This window comes from Pogona vitticeps, chromosome 2 (assembly GCF_051106095.1).
Source record: "Pogona vitticeps strain Pit_001003342236 chromosome 2, PviZW2.1, whole genome shotgun sequence".
Lineage (NCBI taxonomy): Eukaryota > Metazoa > Chordata > Lepidosauria > Squamata > Agamidae > Pogona > Pogona vitticeps.
In genome coordinates this window covers 191,312,020-191,333,269 of record NC_135784.1, presented here as the reverse complement: position 1 = coordinate 191,333,269, position 21,250 = coordinate 191,312,020, and the positions used below count along the sequence as shown (strand labels likewise).

At 38.6% G+C, this 21,250-nt stretch overlaps 1 protein-coding gene across 7 annotated transcripts in view; it reads left to right on the top strand.

Moving 5' to 3' along the window:
* The window catches only part of SPAG17 (sperm associated antigen 17), a 111,795-nt gene that overhangs the window by 5,404 nt on the left and 85,141 nt on the right, over nucleotides 1-21,250 (top strand). For 6 of the 7 annotated variants that reach the window (XR_012084166.2, XR_012084165.2, XM_072991741.2 and 3 more), the window contains exons 2-8: nucleotides 3,629-3,769; nucleotides 7,198-7,263; nucleotides 10,095-10,226; nucleotides 13,280-13,493; nucleotides 13,975-14,169; nucleotides 16,447-16,628; nucleotides 20,071-20,217. Coding sequence is in view for 5 of the 7 variants with exons in the window: in XM_072991741.2 (XP_072847842.2) it covers nucleotides 3,629-3,769; nucleotides 7,198-7,263; nucleotides 10,095-10,226; nucleotides 13,280-13,493; nucleotides 13,975-14,169; nucleotides 16,447-16,628; nucleotides 20,071-20,217 (1,077 nt within the window). In the remaining 2 variants the exon portion in view is untranslated. The remainder of the gene's footprint in view (nucleotides 1-3,628; nucleotides 3,770-7,197; nucleotides 7,264-10,094; nucleotides 10,227-13,279; nucleotides 13,494-13,974; nucleotides 14,170-16,446; nucleotides 16,629-20,070; nucleotides 20,218-21,250) is intronic. The other variant, XM_072991742.2, reaches the window with a different exon arrangement.

Here is a 21,250-nt window from a genome sequence, read left to right as displayed (position 1 = left end):
CATAAATATTCTTTTGGGTAGGAGCAAGGTGTTACAGCAGATGGGAGCAATTCAACTCCAGATGCACTAGGATGAAAGAAATAGTCTAGACCAGCTATTCTCAGCTTTTTTCGGGTCACAACCATAAACAAATATGAAAAAATATAGGGCAAATCAGGATTGTATAAGTCACATAACCAACTAGATAAGGTGGTAGGTGAAGAATTGTTTCCAATCTGTGGCTCCCTTCAAAAATGCCCGGGTCCCGCCAGGTGGCCAATATGACTCCCATTGAAAATGGCTGGCCAGGAAACTTCTTTCCTGACCAACGTGTGCATTCCATTGTGTGGCTGACATTCTAGGAGCCACTTCCCATTGGTGAATAAAGCCAAAGCAAAGAACCAGGTGGAGAGAAGAATGGACCGAGGCTACCCGCTTTGTCTTTTTGTCCAGTAAGCCGACATAGGTTCATATATACACATAACAAACACAGTCAGTTCTCACGGATACTCATTCTCACTCTCACTCTTCTCTCTCAGATGCACATATGCCCTTCAGATTCATTAGCCTTGAAAAAAGCATTCCACTTGATGCTTAAGAGCCCCCCTCTTCTTGTCTAATTGGTAGGAAGAAGGACATTCTGTGGAGAACAGAGAATGAGTATGTAGTGAATATCTTCTCCAGTTACAGTCTTCATGAAGATCTGACTGCTGGTGCAACAGTTTAGCTTTGGGGAAGGGAGGAAACGCCTCCCACTGTAGCAAGAAGAAGATTCTTTTTAAGGCCTGTAGGATAGGGCTGAGGACTGAACTTGTGGCAGATGAGAGGATGGACCTGATCCACAGTCCACTAAATCCCCCAAAATGATCTACGTCAGAGGTGGGCAAGGCACAGCTCCCGGGCTGCATATCCCTTTTCTGCGCTGTCCTCTGAAGATGCTGGCCACAGAGACTGGCGAAACGTTAGGAAGAACAACCTTCAGAACACGGCCAAAGAGCCCGAAAAACCCACAACAATCATTATTCCTTTTCTGTTTTTCCAGCCTTTAATATGGCAGATTTGTCAACATTCAGATGGGCTGTACCTTATAACCGCCATGCAGGAGAGATTATAGGAAACTTTCAGTAATGTTTCCCAAAAAAGTCCAGGTTTTGAGGGGAATGGGGCCAGTGATTAATGTCTCAGAACTCTGGCCCCAACGTTGCACTTTTTATATCCCTGCATGGACACCACTGCTTTCCCTGCAGCTCCCAATATCTTAATCTGTCACCCACATGTTGCTTGCTCTCCAAAATCTTCTCTCATGCTGAAACACCTTTCTCCCTTAATCTAAGCCTGGACAATCCTTTCATACGTTATCTCTCTTCATCAGCCTACAACTCCCATTTTATAGTCATCTTTTTGATTGCCGATCCCAAATTGCTTGTCTTCTGTCATATGAGCCTGGTCAAATTTTAAGGTGTTCTAGGCAGGTTCTTCTCTGAAATCCAAGGTGAAGGAATGCTTTCTAGATGGCTGCCTACAGACTCTCGAACTCCGATCCAACGGAAGCTTGATTTGCTCCTTCTTTGCTGTCCTTTCACTAGTAAGCAAAGAGGCAGTTAAATGAGGCAGTTCTTTGGTATATGTACAATTTGTTCTGCTGGTTAAATATTTGATGCTGACTGTGCTTTTATTTAATTTCATTTTTTAATGTTAGTATATATGATATTTTTTTTAATCTGTATTTTATTATTGTCGGCCAATGTGAACCCTTTTTGGGCAGGAAAAAAGGACTGGTTCAAGGTTGGCAACACTCTCAGGAGATGCTCTGATCCTTAACCTTACATTATAGAGGGGCAAATTATTGGGGGTGGGGGAACTATAGAAGATATCTCACTACTGAAATTTCTAATTGCTTGTCAGAAATGACCAAAAGAAAAAGGTGTGGGTTTGGATTTCAAGATACTTAAACTGCACATAAGTCTGATGTCAGAGAATTATCAGTGAAGTACGAGCATGAACAAAGCAAAAACAAGGTAGTGACACCATTAAGACTAAAAGATTTATTTTAGTGTGAGCCGAGGAAGTGAATTGGTGGTCCATAAAAGCCGACACAGCAATAAATCTGTCGGTCTTGGAGGATTTATGATATTTCTGTGTTTGTTTTGCTGTTTACTTTGTGATACATATTTCCAAATACTGTAATCATACAAGAATTTGTGCTAACCTGCCATTCAGTATCAATATACTGTACTGTATTACTAAAGAAACAGTCTTCAAAGCTGTATGGAGAGTGTGTGAAGAAAGTCTCAGCAGAGTATGAATATTTGTCTAAAAACCTCTGGCTGCACAGCAGATGGTCCAGGGATTTACCAAGCAGAATTAGTTTCTAGTCTCCCCACAGTAGACCACCCCTTTTGATTCTCATCAACTGTCACTTAGAGTCTCAACAACTCACTTTGAGACATCAATAAGAGAATAATAAAAGGTTTGATTTAATTACAGTTCTGAACATATCAAAAACAGTATACTGTATAAAAATGATTGGTTACAGGAACAGACCTTAACTGGCTATATGACTGTATACTAACTGTACACCAACTACTGCACAACTAACTGTAAACTAAGGGACAGCAGATGTAACAAGGAGTGAAAAATATTCATAGCCAGAGAGGTGTGTCTCTCTTCAAAATCAGAGGCAGGGAAGAAACAATTGGCCACTGCCTGATTGATTGAGTCAACCCAGCTCAGAAAGCTCCTTCCCAACTAAACCTCTTAAAGGCAGCAACAAAGGCTGCTAAAACTCCAGCAGAAAGTTCATTATCAAATAGCATGACTGATATTTTATAATTTTAAATGTGTACTGTTGGGTATTTGCTGTGACTATCAGACGAGGTTAAAGAATTCCCTGGGAAGGATTAGGAGGAAGAGGAAAAGCAGCAGCATCAACAGCAAATTGTTAAACGGCTGTTTTATCATAGATTATATTTTGATGGGTAATACATTCTTAATGACAATTTAATAAAGCTTAACATGTCATTGCCTTGCAGATACTGTCCGTGTTTAGTAACATTTTATGATCTACCATACAGTACGTTTTAATAATTTTTAGTCTTATAGACCTGGAGATTTAAATTGTTCCTTCATTTTATCATTTTCTGTCCTAATATAGGATTATCTTCATCTTAAATAACAGAATTGTCTTGAATTTTAGCAGCAATTGCTCAAGGAAAATTATATGCTGTGTGGTATAATATTGCCATCTGGTGGTAGAGAGCACTTGTGTATGAATTCTGTGTATTATGACAATGAAAAAATGTAGAGAGAAGAAATAATATGGTTGAAATCCTGTTGCGTAAATTATGCTGTATAAGGTTGATGACATCAGCATTACTGGCAATTTTTTCAGAAATTAATGTCATATTGACAACAGCAATTTTCAGTAATTAAAGACTTCTCTGTTCCATGGCCCAAAAGGCTTCCCAATAATGAAAGTGATTATGCCTTGGGACTTTCTGGGAAGAAATCAGAGATATACTGTATAATTTCTGAAAAATCAATGCCAAGGATGACATAATCAGCCATATATGAAGCAACTTACAGCAACATAATTTTAGTCTGTATTTGTTAAACACAACAAAAATGCTTTCTGTTTACTTGGGAACAGGAAAATTGGAATCCCAGTATTGCCTTTGTTGTTGGGAGCCAACCTGAAGATGAACTTCATATAAAGGCTCTATCGCTTGCTGTGCAGGTGCCACAGAGAAGGCTCTTTGGTGTTGTGTCCTGGGAAGAAATCTTGGCACAGGTATTTTGCATTTATAAGTGTGGAGTTGTGGGGTTGGGGTTCCAATTGCAGCTCTGTCTATCGCTGAGAGTGATACTGGAGAAACATTGGCTCTGTGGCCTTGTATCGCTTGGTCTTCTTGGATATGGCGGTCATCAGTGAGCTAGGAAGGAAGCAGAACATGAATTTTGTCTGGAAAGCTGAATTCAAAGGGCTGTACTGGGGTGCTTTTCTGTGTGCTGAATCTGGGAGGAGAAGATCTGGTAGAGTTTAAATAAAAACTCTACCAGATCGCCTTACTATTAAAAACGTGACTGGAAACAGCAGGGCACAAATTCCCTTCTGCTAAGGAGCCATCTTTTCAATCCAGTCCTAGGGGAAAAGATCCCAAAACAAAAACAGTAACTAGCAATTGTTTAGTGATAAATAATGTTTTAAAATATTGGCTAGAATCCTGTTGGCACAACTACATTCACATAAGGCTGATGACATCATCATAAGCTACGGACATTTATCTTTAATTAAATGCTTCCTATTCCCTTGTCCCTTTCAGGTTCTGAGGCTTCCTAGGGATCCCCTTCAACCTTCAGGTCTTTGAAGGCTTAGGGACCCTGGGGAGACTTTATAATGTCTTAAAATTGCTATTGCCTGGCCCAGTTGTATTTGTGGGACCTATATCATCAATGCAGAGGCTTTTGATATGGGCAGTTGTTTCCTGTAAGATGTTCCTCTTTTAGGTGCTTCCTGTATGCCTCTGCCAAGATGACTATCTAGTCTCCCACCACTATCAATATTGGCATAATTTAATAAATAAAGATACACATTTATTAAACCCTTGGGAGTTGATGATCATGGGCTGTGCAGGTTTTAGTGCTACAGTTTTAGTGTTTTTAATGTTGTATTTGATTTGTTTTAATTTTGTATTTGATTTGAAATTATTTTAAATATCTTATGTTTTAGAATTATTTTATATGGTTTTGTAACCCTGATAACCATTAGAGGGCAATAGTATGTCAACCAAATATGACCCATTGTTATTCAGTGTTATTTCTGTAGCATCTTTTTAAAAACACAACAGTTAATTTAATGGATTAAGGCCAAGCTCCTCCCTACTAACATTAGAGCAATAAATTAAATGTTTTTGAGTAAACTAATGATAACAAATTAATATTTTTCTAACATTCTAAACTCTGGCCCTACCTGTACTTTTGCAATACTGTATTCCTTCTCTGAGTGGTCACCTGTCCATTTGCACAACCTGCCTTCCTTCTCTGCAGCTACTCTCATCATGAGATTTTCCTGCTTGGTATTTGCCATCACAGTGTTAGTTCAAAACTGAGTGGGACAAATGGAGGCCACATACTTTGCCCACAATTTGCCTACCAATTTTTTTTTCTGCTCCAGAATGTTTTGACTTTTTGTGCAGGCATAGAACTCCATTGCATGACTCCACACATTATTGCATGTCTGGTAATAGGGACATGCTCTTGCCTTACTCAGCAGTACACACTACTTATGAAATAAAGAGGAGTTTCAAAATCAGTGTGTAATATGCCACATTGAGAGTCAGTGGAGGCAATATTAAAAATACCTTAGGAATCAACATCCCTCTTACAGTGGGCCCTCGACTTACAGATGGCTCGACTTACGGACTTTTCGAGTTACAGACTTCTCTGGCTGCAAAATTTAGGTTTGACTTGCAGCCAGAGAATCGACCTACAGACCAGAAAAAACCCAAAATGGAACAAAAATGGAACAAAAACGGCCAGCTACGGGGTTAATCAGTTTTCAATGCATTGTAGGTCAATGGAGACTCGACCTACAGACTTTTCGACCTGCAGCCACCTTTCCAATACGGATTAATTCCTTAAGTAGAGGGTCCACTGTATAAAGTATCTGGCTATTAAAAACACAGGTGAGCACAGTGTGTCCTGAAGATGATTTTTTTTACTTGTAAACAGTATACACATAGATATGTGTACATTATACATAGACACAGATGCACACAGAGACACACACACACATTTTTCTTCTTTATTAGTATATTGACACCCATATAGGCCTCCCCTTTTTTGCCTCCACAAATTTGTATTTTGTATCTGTCTAATCCCTCCTAGTCTTCTTTACTTTTTAATATCATCTGTCTATCTAGTTTGTGGTCTTCTTCTACTCTTTCTTCTAATCAGTAGTTGCCATTTAAGTACAGTGGTGCCTCGCATAACGTTTTTAATTGGTTCAAAAAAAAAAAAAACCTTATGCGAAAAAAAAATTATGCGAAACACCATTTCCCATAGGAATGCATTGGAAACCGGTTAATCCGTTCCAATAGGCACGGATTGGCGTCCTTAAGAGAAAAAACCCATAGGAAACATTGTTAAACGATACAATGTTTCCTCCATTGGAATGTATTGAAGCCGACTGAATACATTTCAATGGCTTTGCGAAGTCAATTTTTGCAAATTTAAGTGTGTCATAAAAGGGTCAAAAATGGTTTTAAATGCTTGGATTAGCTTCTGGACCCTCTAAAACGGATGCAAAAGTTAATTTGGCTTTGATCTGACTTTTCGTTAATTTATGGTGAATTTTTCCCCCCAACTTTTGACAGCTGTCAAAATCTGACAGCTCCATTGTTTCCTAAGGGGGAGAAGAAAATTCACAAAAAATTAACAAAAAGTCAGATCAACGCCAAATTAAGTATGCACACATTTTAGAAGGTGCACTAACGATTCCAAGCATTTAAAACCGTTTTTCAACATGTTAAGACACTTTTGTAATTGAAAAAATGAACATCGTTAAGTGAAGCAGGGGACCTAAAACCAAAAACGTTAAGCGAAGCATGGTCCCAAAATCACTATGTGAAAATCGCCCATAGGGAAAAACGTTATACGAAGCACAATCTGACTCTGAAAAAATAAACGTTAAGCGAAAAAAACGTTAAACGAAGCAAACGTTATGCAAGGCACCACTGTATTTCATTGCCAGTTGGCCTAGCTCAGGGTGTACCCCCTTTCATTTAAATGATGCTATTTGTTCTTTTATGTCTATCATTTTTGTTTTCATTCAAATATCCTGGTTGCTTACCTTATCTCTTAGACTAATATTTAGCACTTATCTTTCCATTGCTCTTGAGTTTTTGTGAACTTTTCTGTTGTAGATTTTGTTAGAGTCCAGAGTGCAGTATAGGTCAGAGCAGGCAACATGCATTGATCGTAAACTGATGTTCTTAATTTTACATTTCTTCTTGTTGTTGTTATTTTTAAGGATTTTATTCTCTTTACCGAAAGCTGACCATGCAAGACTCTTACTTATCTCTCCTCTTCTGCTTCTGATTAGATTTCTCACACTGTATTACCTGCCCAGGATAAATATATTCCTGTACATATTCTATACAGTATGATGGCCATCGATATTTTATACTTCTATATACATATATGTATCATTTGTTATAGATCATGGAAGCTGGAGATGTAAAAGCAAAGAAGGTCAAAGAAAAAGAAACACCACTTTATTACGAGGTGAGTACAAGTCTTTTGCAGTACCAATGTCTTGATTATTTTTCCCCTTTCTTTCTCCCGAATGAGATTTTTTATTTGAGAAACCAGAAGTATTGTAGCATTTTTAAGGCTAACTAGTGGTTTTTTTTTCTGCATAAGTTTTCATGTGTCCAAACATGCTGTTTCAAGGGAGGACGATAAGTGAGTTTCTTGGTCCTTGGTGAAGATCTTTAGCAAGCAATAAATGCTGATTAGTAGGACAAGGATTTCTATGACATGACATTTTTTCTGCACCCTTTATTTGAATTTACAAGCAAGTTAAAACATGTTTTTGAGAAATTTGGTGAGAATTACATGGTTTTCATTTTGCCGGGAAAGTCATATTTTCATCTTTTTACATTTCTGTTTAATTTTGTAATAAATGTTATAATTCAATCATATTTTGGTGGTTGACAACCCTCCTGACAATTTCAGCATGCCCAAAATGGGATGTTTGGTGAGTGCAACATTACAGCGCTTTGTTCAAGTGTTTGGGAGCAGATTTTCAGTGGTGATGGTGATATTTTGTTTTGCAAATTGTTTGAAGTTAAGCTGTCAGCCCAAAAGTGTTTTATATTCAGCATCATTGTGATACCATGAAACGTAAGAGTTGTTTAGCAAGATTTATATTTGCTGAGAACATGCAACATTTCCTTTTCGAGAGAGCTTCTTCAACTGAAAGTTCATAGTTTACCAGTTTTGTAAGGAACTCTGTACAATTATGGTTACTTCAAACATTCTCTCAAATAAATTAGGTAGTGGTAGTCTCAGACTACGTTCTTGGAAAGTACACCAGTCAGCAGATTCCAGATGAATTAGCTCTAAGGAAAAAGTACATATCTGTGTGCAATGAAACTGTGTTAGGAAAAATAAGATCTGCTGTTGACAATAATAAGATATGGGTTTCAATAGATGAAACAAGGGTTGTAAATAGGTTATATGTAGCTAATGTTATTATTGGCACACTGAAATATTACAAGCCTGGTGAAGGATTTCTTCTAACACATGAAACTCTACAAAAAATAAACACTTCCACTATTACTATGCTCTTTGACGATTCTATTAAACTACTCTGGTTGGCTGGTGTAAAACAGGGAAATATCATCCTTTTTGTAATAGACACCGCTGCATAGGCAGCCAAGGAACGGAAACCTCTTTATCCAAAATATGATAAATATAAATATAGATATATATGTTCCATATTACAGTGGTGCCTCACTTAACGATTTTAATTGGTTCAAAAAAATTCATCGCTAAGTGAAAACATCGCTAAGAGAAACGCGTTTTCCCATTGAAATGCATTGAAAACCGGATAATCCGTTCCAATAGGAACGAATTGCCGTCCTTAAGCGAAAATCGCCATAGGAAACATCGCTAAGCGAAATGCAGTTCCCCAATTGAAATGCATTGAAACCTATTCAATGCATCTCAATGGGGGGGGGGAATTCAACAACAAATTAAAAAAGAGTCAGAACAAAGTCATATTTGGTTAAGGGTTTATTAAGTGCACTTTATGATTTCAAACATTTTAAACAGTAAACTTTAACTTTATAACATTTAAAAAACAGCAAACATGAGGCTGTTTAAACCATCGTTAAGCGAAACAGAGGACCCAAAAATTTAATCGTTATGCGAAGCATGGTCCCAACATCACTAAGCTAAAATCGCCCATAGGGACCATCGTTAAACGGAGCGCAAAAACGCTCTGAAAAACTCATCGCTAAGCGGATTCACAGTTAAACGAAGTGCTCGTTAAGCGAGGCACCACTGTACATTGGGGTGCCATTCCCAAGGTTGCTAAGCCACATTGTTGTTGTGCTGAAGGCAAACTCTCCTAACATGATGCAGCTGCTTCAGAGGGGCGTGACTACCCATTCTTCTTCTTTCTCATAGGTGATAGAGAGCTTGCTTAAAGGCCTCTTCCTAGGCCAATCATAGTGGCATGATGTAACCATTGTCCTATCTGAACTCTGTCAACTAACTGCAAGCTTGTAAGGTTAATGAAATCACAGTCCTCCTGGGGGCAGGGCAGAATTCATTCAGTGGTAGGGGCCAGGGTTGACCCTTGACCCCGGAAGTCAATCCTTGGCCCTTATGTCCCGCCTTACAGGGCTGTTGGAGCTGTCAAAATGGTGATTGATGAATGCTATGCCCTATTGCTACTTCCATGGTCAGTGAGCACCTTCAGTTGCCCTGGCTGGTCTTCCAGATTCCTTCTAGGGTTTTCCCACACATTTCATTATTCGGAGGAACCTTGCATAGGATTCAGATCTTGCAGTCCAATAAATTTTACCAAATTGCCATTTGGGCAGTATCTTTATTGGGACCAAGTGAAATGCCACAGAAGTGTACCTGTAGACTGTGAGTCATAGCCACTGGAACAGGACCACAAAAAGTTTGCTCCATCTTCTATGTGATAGCACTTCAAATATTTGAAGGTGCTTTTCATATCACCTCTCATTTCCTTTTCTAGGAATGAACCTACCAAACTCTCTCAAATGTTCCTCATGAGGCTTGGTTTCAAGGTCTTTACTGCCACTTCTGTCATCTTCCTCTCGATGTTCCAGCTTATTGATATCCTTCTTTGTGGTGCTCAGAATTCAACACATGTTGCCAAGTGAAATCTCACTAAAACGTTGTACCACTGCTTCTCTTGGTCTAGATACTATACTTTTTTAATGCATCCAAGAGTTATATTTGCCCCCCCAAACATCACATTGCTCTCTCAAGATAGAGAATGAACTAATTTTTATATGCCTCCACTTGCACTTATATCAGTACTTAAATTATTGTTATTCTGTGTCTCTTTTCAGGTGATAGAAACAGCAAAAAGCATTATGGATAGTGGGGAACAGCTTCCTATAACTTTAATTGGAAAATTAATTAAGTATCAAATGCTTTGCATCAAACAGAAAGATATGCAGAGAAGGGCTGCTGACAAAAAGGTATCTGAGGCTGTGATCCTGCACAGCTTTACCAGAAGCCACTCTCATTGAATTTAGTGGCATGTCTAATGTGTGGATGATGTTGGGATCGTGGTGGGGAGCAATAAGAAAAGAAAAATATGATTTGTCTAGGAAAAGTATACCTCAGAATATCTTTTTGTTATATTTTGCTGGTCTTAGGGCTCAATTGCACTTGCCAAAAGAACCCCAGTTATATCATTATTGCAGTTATTTGGGTCATTTCAAAAATTTCCATTCGCATGTCACATGACTAACATCAATTTATTTGCCCCAGCAATCAGATTATTTCCTCCTCTTTGGGACGGTCATTTTACCAATCATGTATCACTTCATTCCTTATTGCTTCATCATGTTTGAATGCTGCTGTCAATTTATTTCCTTTGCGAAGGGGTTGGGCTTTTGGGTGCTGTGGTCACTTCATGACCACTGCACTTGTACCCTTAAACATTTTTAAAGGAGATTTATAAAGCGCTAGTAGGACCTGCCACTGCCACCATTGCCACAAGAACAAAATGAATACATTGCTCAGAAGGAGACAGTCTTCTTGCTTTGAATTGTAAAGGAAGCAGTGTTGTATCAATGTCTCCCCTCTCTCTCTTTTTTAAACCCTGCTCTTCACAATACTTTATAGATTTTTTAACCTGCTTCCTCCTCCTGGCGCTGTGCAAAAGAGAAAAGAAGAATGAAAGCTAGAAACTGAGAGAGAGGGAGAGAGAGAGAGAGAGAGAGATGCATGGAAAGGGGAGGAGTAAGGGAGGGAAGGGAAAAGGAGAGGAAGAGAGAAGGCTTGTACCACTCTATCAATATGTCACTTTTATAATTAAAAAATGGGCAAGAGGGCCCTGATTGCCCCAAGAAACAGTAGAGAATATGAATCGATGCAAAATTAAAGAGCAGTGCAGCCTGCTATAATGTTGCAAATAGAAGGAGATTTAAGATGCAGTTCCAAACAATGTAAACACTGCCACTGATATATGTGCCACATGATCACTGGAAAAAAATATCGATCAGTACAACAGAGGGATGAAAATAATCAATATAACTGGAGTCTTTTTTCTCACATGTCATTGAGCCCTTAGATACATTCACTTTTTTACACTGGTAGAATCCAGTGCTCCATTTGATTAGTAGTCTAAGTGGAGCTATGAAACAGACCAAAAAAAAAAAAAAGGAAATTCAATATACACCACAGATTATTGCCCTGAAGAAGGCCCTAAACTGTTTGGACCAGAATGTGTTGGATGGATTTTTAATAAGTCTGTGGTTGTGTAAATGAACCTACTTGGTGACATGGGAAAGACCATTGAGCAATTGTCTTTATGTATGTGTTTTCCCCCCAGTAAGACTTTTGCTCTTTCAAAAGAAAAAAAAAACAGCAGCAAATATCAACAAAGCGAAGCATTTTAGGGGATGGTCATCTTAGTGCATGATTTGTGTGTCCACAGTTGTGTCTCCAGTATCTCAGGGAGTAGAACACTGAGGGGAAGAACTGTCTAAAAAGCCTTGGAAATGTCACACAACAGTGCCATTAACAATATCAGAAAAGGCATTGAAAAACTCCTTTTCCTTAACAAATGTGCATCATAAAAATCAAAATTGTAACCATATTCTGAGGATTGTACCAGAAAAGTATTTAATATTCATTTATAAATAATATTTTATTCTAAATTTCCTCTGAAAAAATAGAGCTCAGAGTGGTTAGAAAACATAATTGAAAACCCAAATACAATAATAAATCTGATGGTTGTTGTACGTTTTTCAGGCTGTTTGGCCATGTTCTGGAGGTTTTTCTTCCCAACCTGTCTCTGTGGCCGGCATCTTCAGAGGATAGGAGTTAGAACTCTGTCTGTGTTCTGGTGTAGTGTGTGGGATAGTTGAGTATTTGTAGCTGTCGGATCAACTTTTCTAAAAGCGATGGGAGTTGGAATTCTGTTTTTATCTATGCTACACAGTTATAACACGTTGATTTTAGTTTAACTGTCATAGCTAGATCCTATGGGATCCTGGGTTTAGTGATTTGATGATGCAGTATATTCATTTTTTTCTACCAGAGAATTCAATTTTATTTATTACATATATTTGTATACCACCCAACTTGGTGCTATGCCTTACTCAGTGTGGTTAACAAGAAACCCCATAACAAAATAAGCAGGCAAGCTAAAAATTAAATAAAAAGAAACCTAAAAATACCCCCACAACAACTAATGATGGCAGTAAGATGGGGTAAAACCAAATCCCGCTGTCACCTCAGAGAGGGATGTCTGAATGCTTCCTTAAAAAGCTCAGTCTTCAGCAACCTTTCTTGAACTATAGCAGAGTCCTTCATCTCACTACAGATCCCATGATTGCATAGGATGGTACTAGCATTAAAGTGAAATCTAACCTTTTGGCATGAGTATAAGATATATTTTGTTTAACCATCATTTTATAGCATTTCCACTGATATTATTTTGTTTTGCTTTTGGCTTGTGTAGTTGCCTATATCGGTCCTTTAGGGCCATTGTTGCCGATGTCCAGATGACATCACTGATGATGCACAGGCTGGGGCATGGTGGGGGAAGTGAAAGCTGCTCCTTTTGCCTGCCTTCTGCCTGCATGCAGTAGTAAGGACAACAACTGCAGTCTAAGTTGTGAATTACATTTAGTGCTATAGGACTAACGTTAGTGATATAGCATCAGACTGATACAACACTAAATCAAATGCTTGCCATGTATTGTCAGTTCAGTTTTTTCAATTGCTAAACTTTTAAAAAAAGAACTTGAATGCCATAGCCAGGTAAGAGGGTGGTTATAACAGCAGAGAAGGTTGAGAGAGGCAGGCTGTGTGAAACGTGGATACTTGAAATGCATTTTCCCAGGCCAATTAAACATTTAAATGCCCAGGTACAACACAGAGAAGTTTGCATCAACCCAGGACAAACTTCTTTGTATCCAGAGGTGTATTTTAGAACCAGAAATTTCATGTTTCAAAATTTAAATCTTTCCAGATTTTTAACTCTGGTAACATACATGGGATATAAATGTTTTGGTAGCTAGTTGAAGACCGAGAAAAGGAAAAAGAAGACAAGGCGAAAGGGAAAGGGAAACCTGCCAACAAGAAGGAGAAGCCTGCCAGTGCCAAATCTGGTGGAAAAGGAGGAAAAGGAAAGAAGGCATCAGATTCACCAAATGTATCTGCAAGTACCATTAAAAAAGACACGAAGCTTAAACGACGTGGAGAAGAGGATGATCTTGATAAATACATTGGTAGGTATAATATAATCAGTCATGAACTCTTTCTCAAAAATACTGAACTGTTCTGTAGATTTGGAGTGATTTCTCGTGCTCTCTTTCATACCTTATACAGTCAAATTCTGGGCATCATGTTTAGTTATCAGCTTTCTCCAAGCAGTGAATGCCCAAATTATTTTCATCAAATTAGCTACAGTATTCCTTTGTTTGTTTTCAAAAGCAATCTGTAAGTCCACCTAACCCTGATTTTATCTCTCTTTTTTGCAGAACTAGTAAAACTGTAGAGCTAAAGAGAAAGGTATCACCATTCCTTCATAGAATGAATGGCATATAATATAGTCACATGGGCTTATATTAGACATATTTATGGGGAAATACTTGTCTTAATTGTAGCTCACTACTCTAGATGGATATGTACTGTATACATTAATTGAAATTCCCAGTTCAAGTTATACTTCAGTAAAAACCTAAGGGCTTTGTATGTTCTTTTGGACAGATGATGAACCAGATGATGGTGCTGAGTATTATTTCATAGTTTGTGGTTTTCACTACCCTCAACTTCTGCCTGTGCTTTCTGATCTTGGAGTAAATGTTGGAAGTGTCATAAAAATTTCTTCTGACAATTATGAGCCACTGCAGACCTACCTGGAAGGGATTGCTTTGCAAGACGAACCACTTCTTCCACAAGAAGGTGAGCTGGTGGTTAATAGGGATGTAAACCTAAAGATTTTTATTATTGTTTTGGTTCATATATCCTTTTATTGCAGCAGCATATTTAGAGAATTGTTTCAGCTTTGAAAAAAAATCATGGTTCCTGCTGATATTTATACAAACTTATCTACGTATTGTATTTTTGAGTTCACTTAATCTCTTTGTGAATTAGTAGGAATAGCATGGGTTGGGGGTAACATGGCCCTTGTTGTAAAATAATGGGGAGGCAGTCTGGCCTTCCTACCAGAAAAGCATAGACACACCTAATGTTAAAAATGTGTTCTGTATCAAGAAGTCAGCAGCAGCAGCTCAAACTGCCATGGATATATCATAATACCAGTTGTAGATATGAAAGATAAGTTGGGTATGTTTGAGTAGGGGAAACTAACCAAGAAGCCATTCCTGTGCCTTTTCTAGAATGATTGCCCTTGATCTCTATCCTGAGTCACTGCCATTCTGTGGTGCCTTCATTGATAATGGAACGGTCTGATCTCAGCAGTGACTGTTGGATTTTCAAGTTTCGTAGCTCTGTACAGACAATGACAAAGAGTGTCCATTGCCAAAAGCCAAGTTAGGGGCAAATTCAAGAGAAGATGAGCGGTGGGAGTATATGTGTGATAGCAGAAAAGAAGAGATTCCTCTTATTTTAAAAAAATGTGGGTAATGATTAAAGCAGGATGGAAGAAGTTAGAGAGGAGAAAAAGTATTAGGAGGAAGGAGAAAAGTGAAGAGCAGGACACAGACTTTCTCAATCCATAGACTGAGATGAGATGAGATATTCTCTCTCTCTCTCTCTCTCTCTCTCTGTGTGTGTGTGTGTGTGTGTATATGTGTGTGTGTGTGAAAGAAGAAATGGGAGGTAAAGATCAAGGCAAAATGAGATTTTTCCTTTTGTTCATTCCCCTCATCATTCCTCTGTGTATATGAAAGGAAAAGATGGAGGAGGAAAAATGTGTTGGAAGCAGGGGCTTCTCATGGTGTGACCAGAGGAGTACCTCACCTTTAATTGTAAGGGTGAGGTGTCATTCCCAGCTTGTGTCACCAGCTGGGTGGGAATGGAATTGTAAAGGAAGGAGGTTCCCTTCGTCACCCCCATCCACACAAACTGTAGCAAAAGCAATCAGAAATCATACTCCGTTTGCAAACATTTGTGTGCTTCCTATGGTTGGGAATGTATGTATAGGACATAACTAGAGATGGGGGTATTCATATTCGTATACAAATATCCCCCCACAGGTGGAGACAATGACCACTCACAATTATGCCGCTGCCATGAGCTACACGGAGCCATCCTGTTGCTCCATTGCTCACGATAGATTAGGCAGTCCTCACAGACGGTGGGATGACAAGCCTCTCTGCTAGGTTGCAGAGTGGCTAATCCATCATGAGCACTATATGAGACACTAGATATATTCTGAATATGGTGTGTATTCAGGGAATAAACTAGACTGTCTATGTTTTTACTGTGCAATAAAAATCAGAGCTTGGAATAAACTGGTTGGTTGTATTTAAGATGGCTAATCTATTAACCCTGGAAGAGTCAAATGCAATGAACAGGATGACTTAATTATGTTTTAATTAGTTTAGCATTAATCAACAACATTTGAAAGCTTTAATCGTTTTCTTTTAGCAAAGAGAAAGGATTTGAAGTCTGAGTCTGAGCCATGGCAGGGAAAAGAAGAAAAAAGGAATTGATGATGGCAACAGAGGGAGGCTCTTTTTTTTCTTTTCTTTTTTTAAATGTCTTGACTGCAGCAGGAAACTGCCTCTACCACAGGGAAGGGGCCAGAAACAGACTGATAGAAGCACAGAGTGTGGGATGTGCATATATTTGACAGGTCACTGGAGCTTATTATCTGCCTTCATAGGATCAGCAGTGTGGTTAACTTCGAACCCTCTTTTTGTGGTTAGCAACTACAGTGGAAAACAGTGATGGAGAGGGAGTATGGTTGTCCTAGTTCTTGGCCAGCATGCCCACTTTTCAAAAGGTCACGTTGTGCTTTGGCAAAACCACAAAGTGTTCAAGTCCAAAATACAGTATTACGTGAAAGACTGCACTCTGTTTACATTTTATTAAAATCTAAAATATGTCACCTGACAAAATACATTTTATTTAATAATATTTCAATGAGAATGGCTTGAAGCAGAGCAAGGAGATCTTGGCTTTTCTTTTTGTGAAATTATGGCTGGATAATTTTTCACCTTTCCTTTGGGAATACAAATATGCTAAAAAGACCTCATGCTGTTGCAATTTTAGTTGTAGAAGCTGAAAAGAAGAAGAAGGAAAAAGTTGCTAAGGACCTGGAAATTTTTTGGAAATATTTGGAAGCAGTTCTGAACAGTGGAAAACCAGGATCAAATCTCTTTCAGATTGCTAGACTTCATCATCTTGTCCATGAGTCTACATTTCCTGCTGACTGGAGTAACAATGACATGATGGTTAGTAGCTTTTGTGTGTGTGTGTGTGTGTGTGTGTGTGTGTGTGTGTGTGTGTGTGTGTGTGTGTGTGTGTGTGTGTGTGTGTGTAAAACACACCATGTAATAGTATATAGTCTAGCATTGGTCTCTATTAATCCTAGAGTGCAAGTTCAGTAGGATCTAATCCTGCAGCCAAGCTGTTGTTGAGGGTCAGGAGACCCTTAAGATCCAATGTGTGTCGCTAGGGACTAGTGTGTTGGCTAAAACAAAAACAGCAGAGGAAAACTTGTGAGGAGAATGTGGTCTCCAACAAGCTTTCTCTATTTACGTATGATGGTCTCAGTTTCACAGGTGATGTAACATTGTAAATGGAGTTGGTTGACAGGATGGCATGGAAGGAGCAGATGTTCCGATTTATTTCCCTGTCTCTCAAACCTAAAGGCTAAGGATATTATAAAGCTGAGTTGCTCGTAATCTGAGCATGTTGTGATGATCTCAACACTGACTTGCACAATGAGGGCTTCTTGATCTTACTCCTCTAAATCTCCTTGGTTTGTTTTTAAGCAAAGTAGGTTTGCATTCTATGTGGGATATCTGCTCTCCTCTTCTAAGTTGGACATCACAGTGCACTATGAAATTTGTGTAATTTACGGATGAACAAAAGTGTAACTACATGTTTCTGTAAGCTTTGACTTACTTGAATTAGTGTTGTATATAATTGACACAGTGTGACAGCTGGGTATTTTAATACTAATTGTAAAATGACTTTCATAGAGAGCTCTGCAATAGGGGGGTGTACTTTTCCAGTCCTAATTCTTAGAACTTTCACCTTTGTTGATATACACACTGCTCCGAGTAGGAGAGACTGGCATAGGTTGGTGGTGGACTTTGTGAACAAAAATGCAGAATGTTCAGAAAAGTAAAAGAAGAAATTGAATAGCACTTTCTAATACAGTGGTGCCTCGCTTAACGATGTTAATTCGTTCAAAAAAATCGCTATGTGAAAACATCGTTATGCGAAACGCCATTTCCCATAGTAATGCATTGAAAACTGGTTAATCCATTCCAATAGGAACGGATTGCCGTCCTTAAGCGTAAAAACCCATAGGAAACATCGTTAAGCGATACAGTGTTTCCTCCATTGGAAGCCTATTCACAAAAAATTAACAAAAAGTCAGATCAAAGCCAAATTAAGTTTGCACCCATTTTAGAAGGTACAGAAACTATTCCAAGCATTTAGAACCGTTTTTGACCATTTTAAGACACTTTTTAAAATGAAAAAACAAACATCGCTAAGTGAAGCAGGGGACCTAAAAACACATTCGCTATGCGAAGCATGGTCCCAAACTTCGCTAAGCGAAAATTGCCCATAGGAAACATCGTTAAACGGTGCATATTATTGTCTAAAGAAAACCATCGTTATGCGAATTCATCACTAAACGAGGCACTCGTTAAGCGAGGCACCACTGTAACTGTAAAGGAATAGTATGGGACTCAATGAAGGTGATCATAAGGTGGTAGGTGAAAGCAAAATGATTTGTTTTAACTTCATAGGTATGGTTGGTCAAGGGAGAAGAAGGAAGAACAATAGAAATCACACAGACTCCCTACTATGTTGGAGAGAGTATGGGAATCTTGATACATATTTTTGTATCTGGTGGCAATGTCCACAAATATGCCAGTTTCTAGAAAAAATGAGGTCTAAAATGAGATCACAGAGATTAACAACCAACCAGTAATGCTAGACCCAGACTTGACACTAGCAAATATATTTGATGGAAATAACACAGGCATTCCACATTGAGAGTTTATTATATTCCTGTTAGAAGCAGCTAGGCAGTGGAAAGAAGAGTGTACCTTTTGTTTAAGAGAACTGGTGTAGTAGAATTTAGGATATAGTGTTATTGAAAAAACTAGCCCAAGAGGAAGAGCAAGCTGGATGACAAGTACAAAGGAATAACTTTAATGTGACATTGGATCCTTCTTTTACTTGTACTGAACAAACGACAACATTTGGAAGCAGGCAGCTTCAGCCCATGATGATCCCCTTAAGTAAAACTAGACATTCCTTTCATAACCTTTCAATAAGAAATAACAAATGACACAAACTATCCAATGGCTGAAATCCTATTTGTGCAGCTGTGCCACATAAAGCTGATAATATGATCAGCCCCTATGATCTTTCTGTATAAAAAAAATTTCTGACCTCCTTCCCTGCCCCCCATCCCCAATCCCAAGGCTGTTGTAGAATCCTATGAGTTGTGGAGAAAAAAAATGGCAGTGGCAATTTTTGGAAGTTAGACTCTTCTCCCCCCAATCCTATAGCCCCCACTGATTTGCTGATGTTGAAATGCCTTCCACAAAAGCCTTTGAACCTTTGCCGGGGGGGGGGGGATCAGAAAGTTTTTATTTCAGAAAAATCACCCTAGCTGTGGACATGACCAGCCTCATTTGGCATAGCTATGTAAACAGGATTTCAGCCAATTAATCTTAGATGTCTGATGACGTGAGCAAGTAGTCCACTATTTCTAGATTTCCTACGTAGTGATTATTGTTTTCTCTCATGAACTAATTCTGAAAGTTTGTGTTTGTTCTGGTTTGGTGCATATTTGCATCACTCTGTCCATTACAGTCCTTTGGACTTTGATGCATTTTTTAAAAATCTGGAGCAAACTTTCAGAATCTGGAAGCTCATAATGACTAAAATTCTGCTAAGCAATTACGCAGACATTTAGGAGCAAATTGCTGTAAGTTAAGAAATCTCTGTAGAACTTACCTGTTGCACACATGGTCACGTGATTTCCTAGTTATGGCCATTTGCTTCTAAAAGTTACATTATTTGCACAATGGTGCAACAGATTTTCAGCCGTTGTGACTAGAGGTTACTAATAAGATTGATTAAAAAAAAAGAATCAGAAAAAATCTGTCAAAACTTAGAAATTTCTTTCTTTCTTGCAACTTCCCAATCTGGAATGTTTGTGCAGGGGTTAATATTAGAGATGGTGATATTCGTATTTGTGAATGAATACCAACATCCCTCTCTCAACTGGACCTAATGAGGATCCAGCCCCTGGGACTGGCCCATCCACTCACGTGTCCCGGCACCTTGAATGTCCCTGTCTCTCCCCCAGGGAGACAGCAGAGCTCCTGGTGCCATTGGTGGGAAGAGCAGGACCCTTGTGGTGCCGAGACATGAGTGGATGGGCTGGTCCTGGGGGCTGGACCCTCATTAGGTCCAACCGGGATCTGATTCATATTTGCTTATGGTATTACAAAATATTCCCATTTCTAGTTCATATTAAAACAAAAATCCATTTTAACTGAATGGTAAGAGTATGCTCATTATGTTGTTAGAAGAATTCATGATTTTCAATTATTGGTTTTTTTAAAAAGTAACTCTGAAATATTGTCCTGTCTATCTTATGCATATTCTACTTTTGTTTATGTATTTTCATCCATGTAGCTTGAATGTGGAACAGACCTCTTTGAAAGTGTGGCATGTTTGATGTATGACTGCCTGGATTGGAGAAGACAACATCAGCACTATTTGAAATCCACCAAATTGATTAATGTCCCTGTAGTGGAAAAGAAGAGCAAATTGGCAGCAGAGGTCAGTGGTTACGAGAGGTCAGAAAAACTTGTACACTCACGAAAAACAGCAAAAAATACAATTGTGGAAAACCATATATGGAAGAACCTCTCTACTTAAATTCCCATTGTCTTCTAGATACTGTAATTTACAGTATATATCATGGTTCACAGCATACGTTGCTGGACTTGAGAGAGGATTCACTAGTTTTTGGCAAATCACTACTATTATTCTCTGGCCAGAATCCTATTAGTGATATATTTGCATATATTATAAGGTTATGGTGACAAATTTCAATTGATTAACAAAATTAAATTCCAGGGTGTCCTCTCAATCACATGATTGGGCAAACATCAAAGGAAGCAACCAGCATTCATGACTGCATTGGAATTTCCTGTTGTGGCTTACATGATTTCCCTTATACAAGCCAAAATCAACAACAGGATGCTCTGTGTAATGTTATTATCCTGCAGCTAGTTATGGCTTATGGCTTATGGTGAGCATAACTTACAATTTAAATTGTATCCTGTATCCTCCCCAGCAGAAATGTACAAGGGTGGGGGGAAACACTTTGGAAAACAAAAAGTTAAGAAATATTGCCAGTCAGTTCTCTGTCATCCATAGCAACACTACAACCCTGTTCAGACGGGTATGTAGCTTGCTGTTTGGATCGGTTTTGGTGTGATTTGGTTTGAATCAAGTGACAATGTCCACACTTGTTATAACTTAGAATGCTTCATCCAACCCCTTTTGAAAGCTGTCTTGGACCATTCTGGCACAGTGTTAGGGCTACTGTGTTTTGCATACAGTTCGGCATGCTCCTGATTATTCTGTTCTGTAGCTCTTGCAGATGATCACCAAATTTGCACCAGAATAGAGCTGTGGGGTGTTATCTGTGGTGACAACCATGTGATGTATTTGGTGGGTTATGGCAGTGAAAGGGATGATGAAGGGATGTATTTTAATCTACTGAACCATTTGAATTTGTTTAAAAATATATTCTATTGATGCAGCATTATGTCTAGATAAATGGGATACATTTGGGTGATAGATG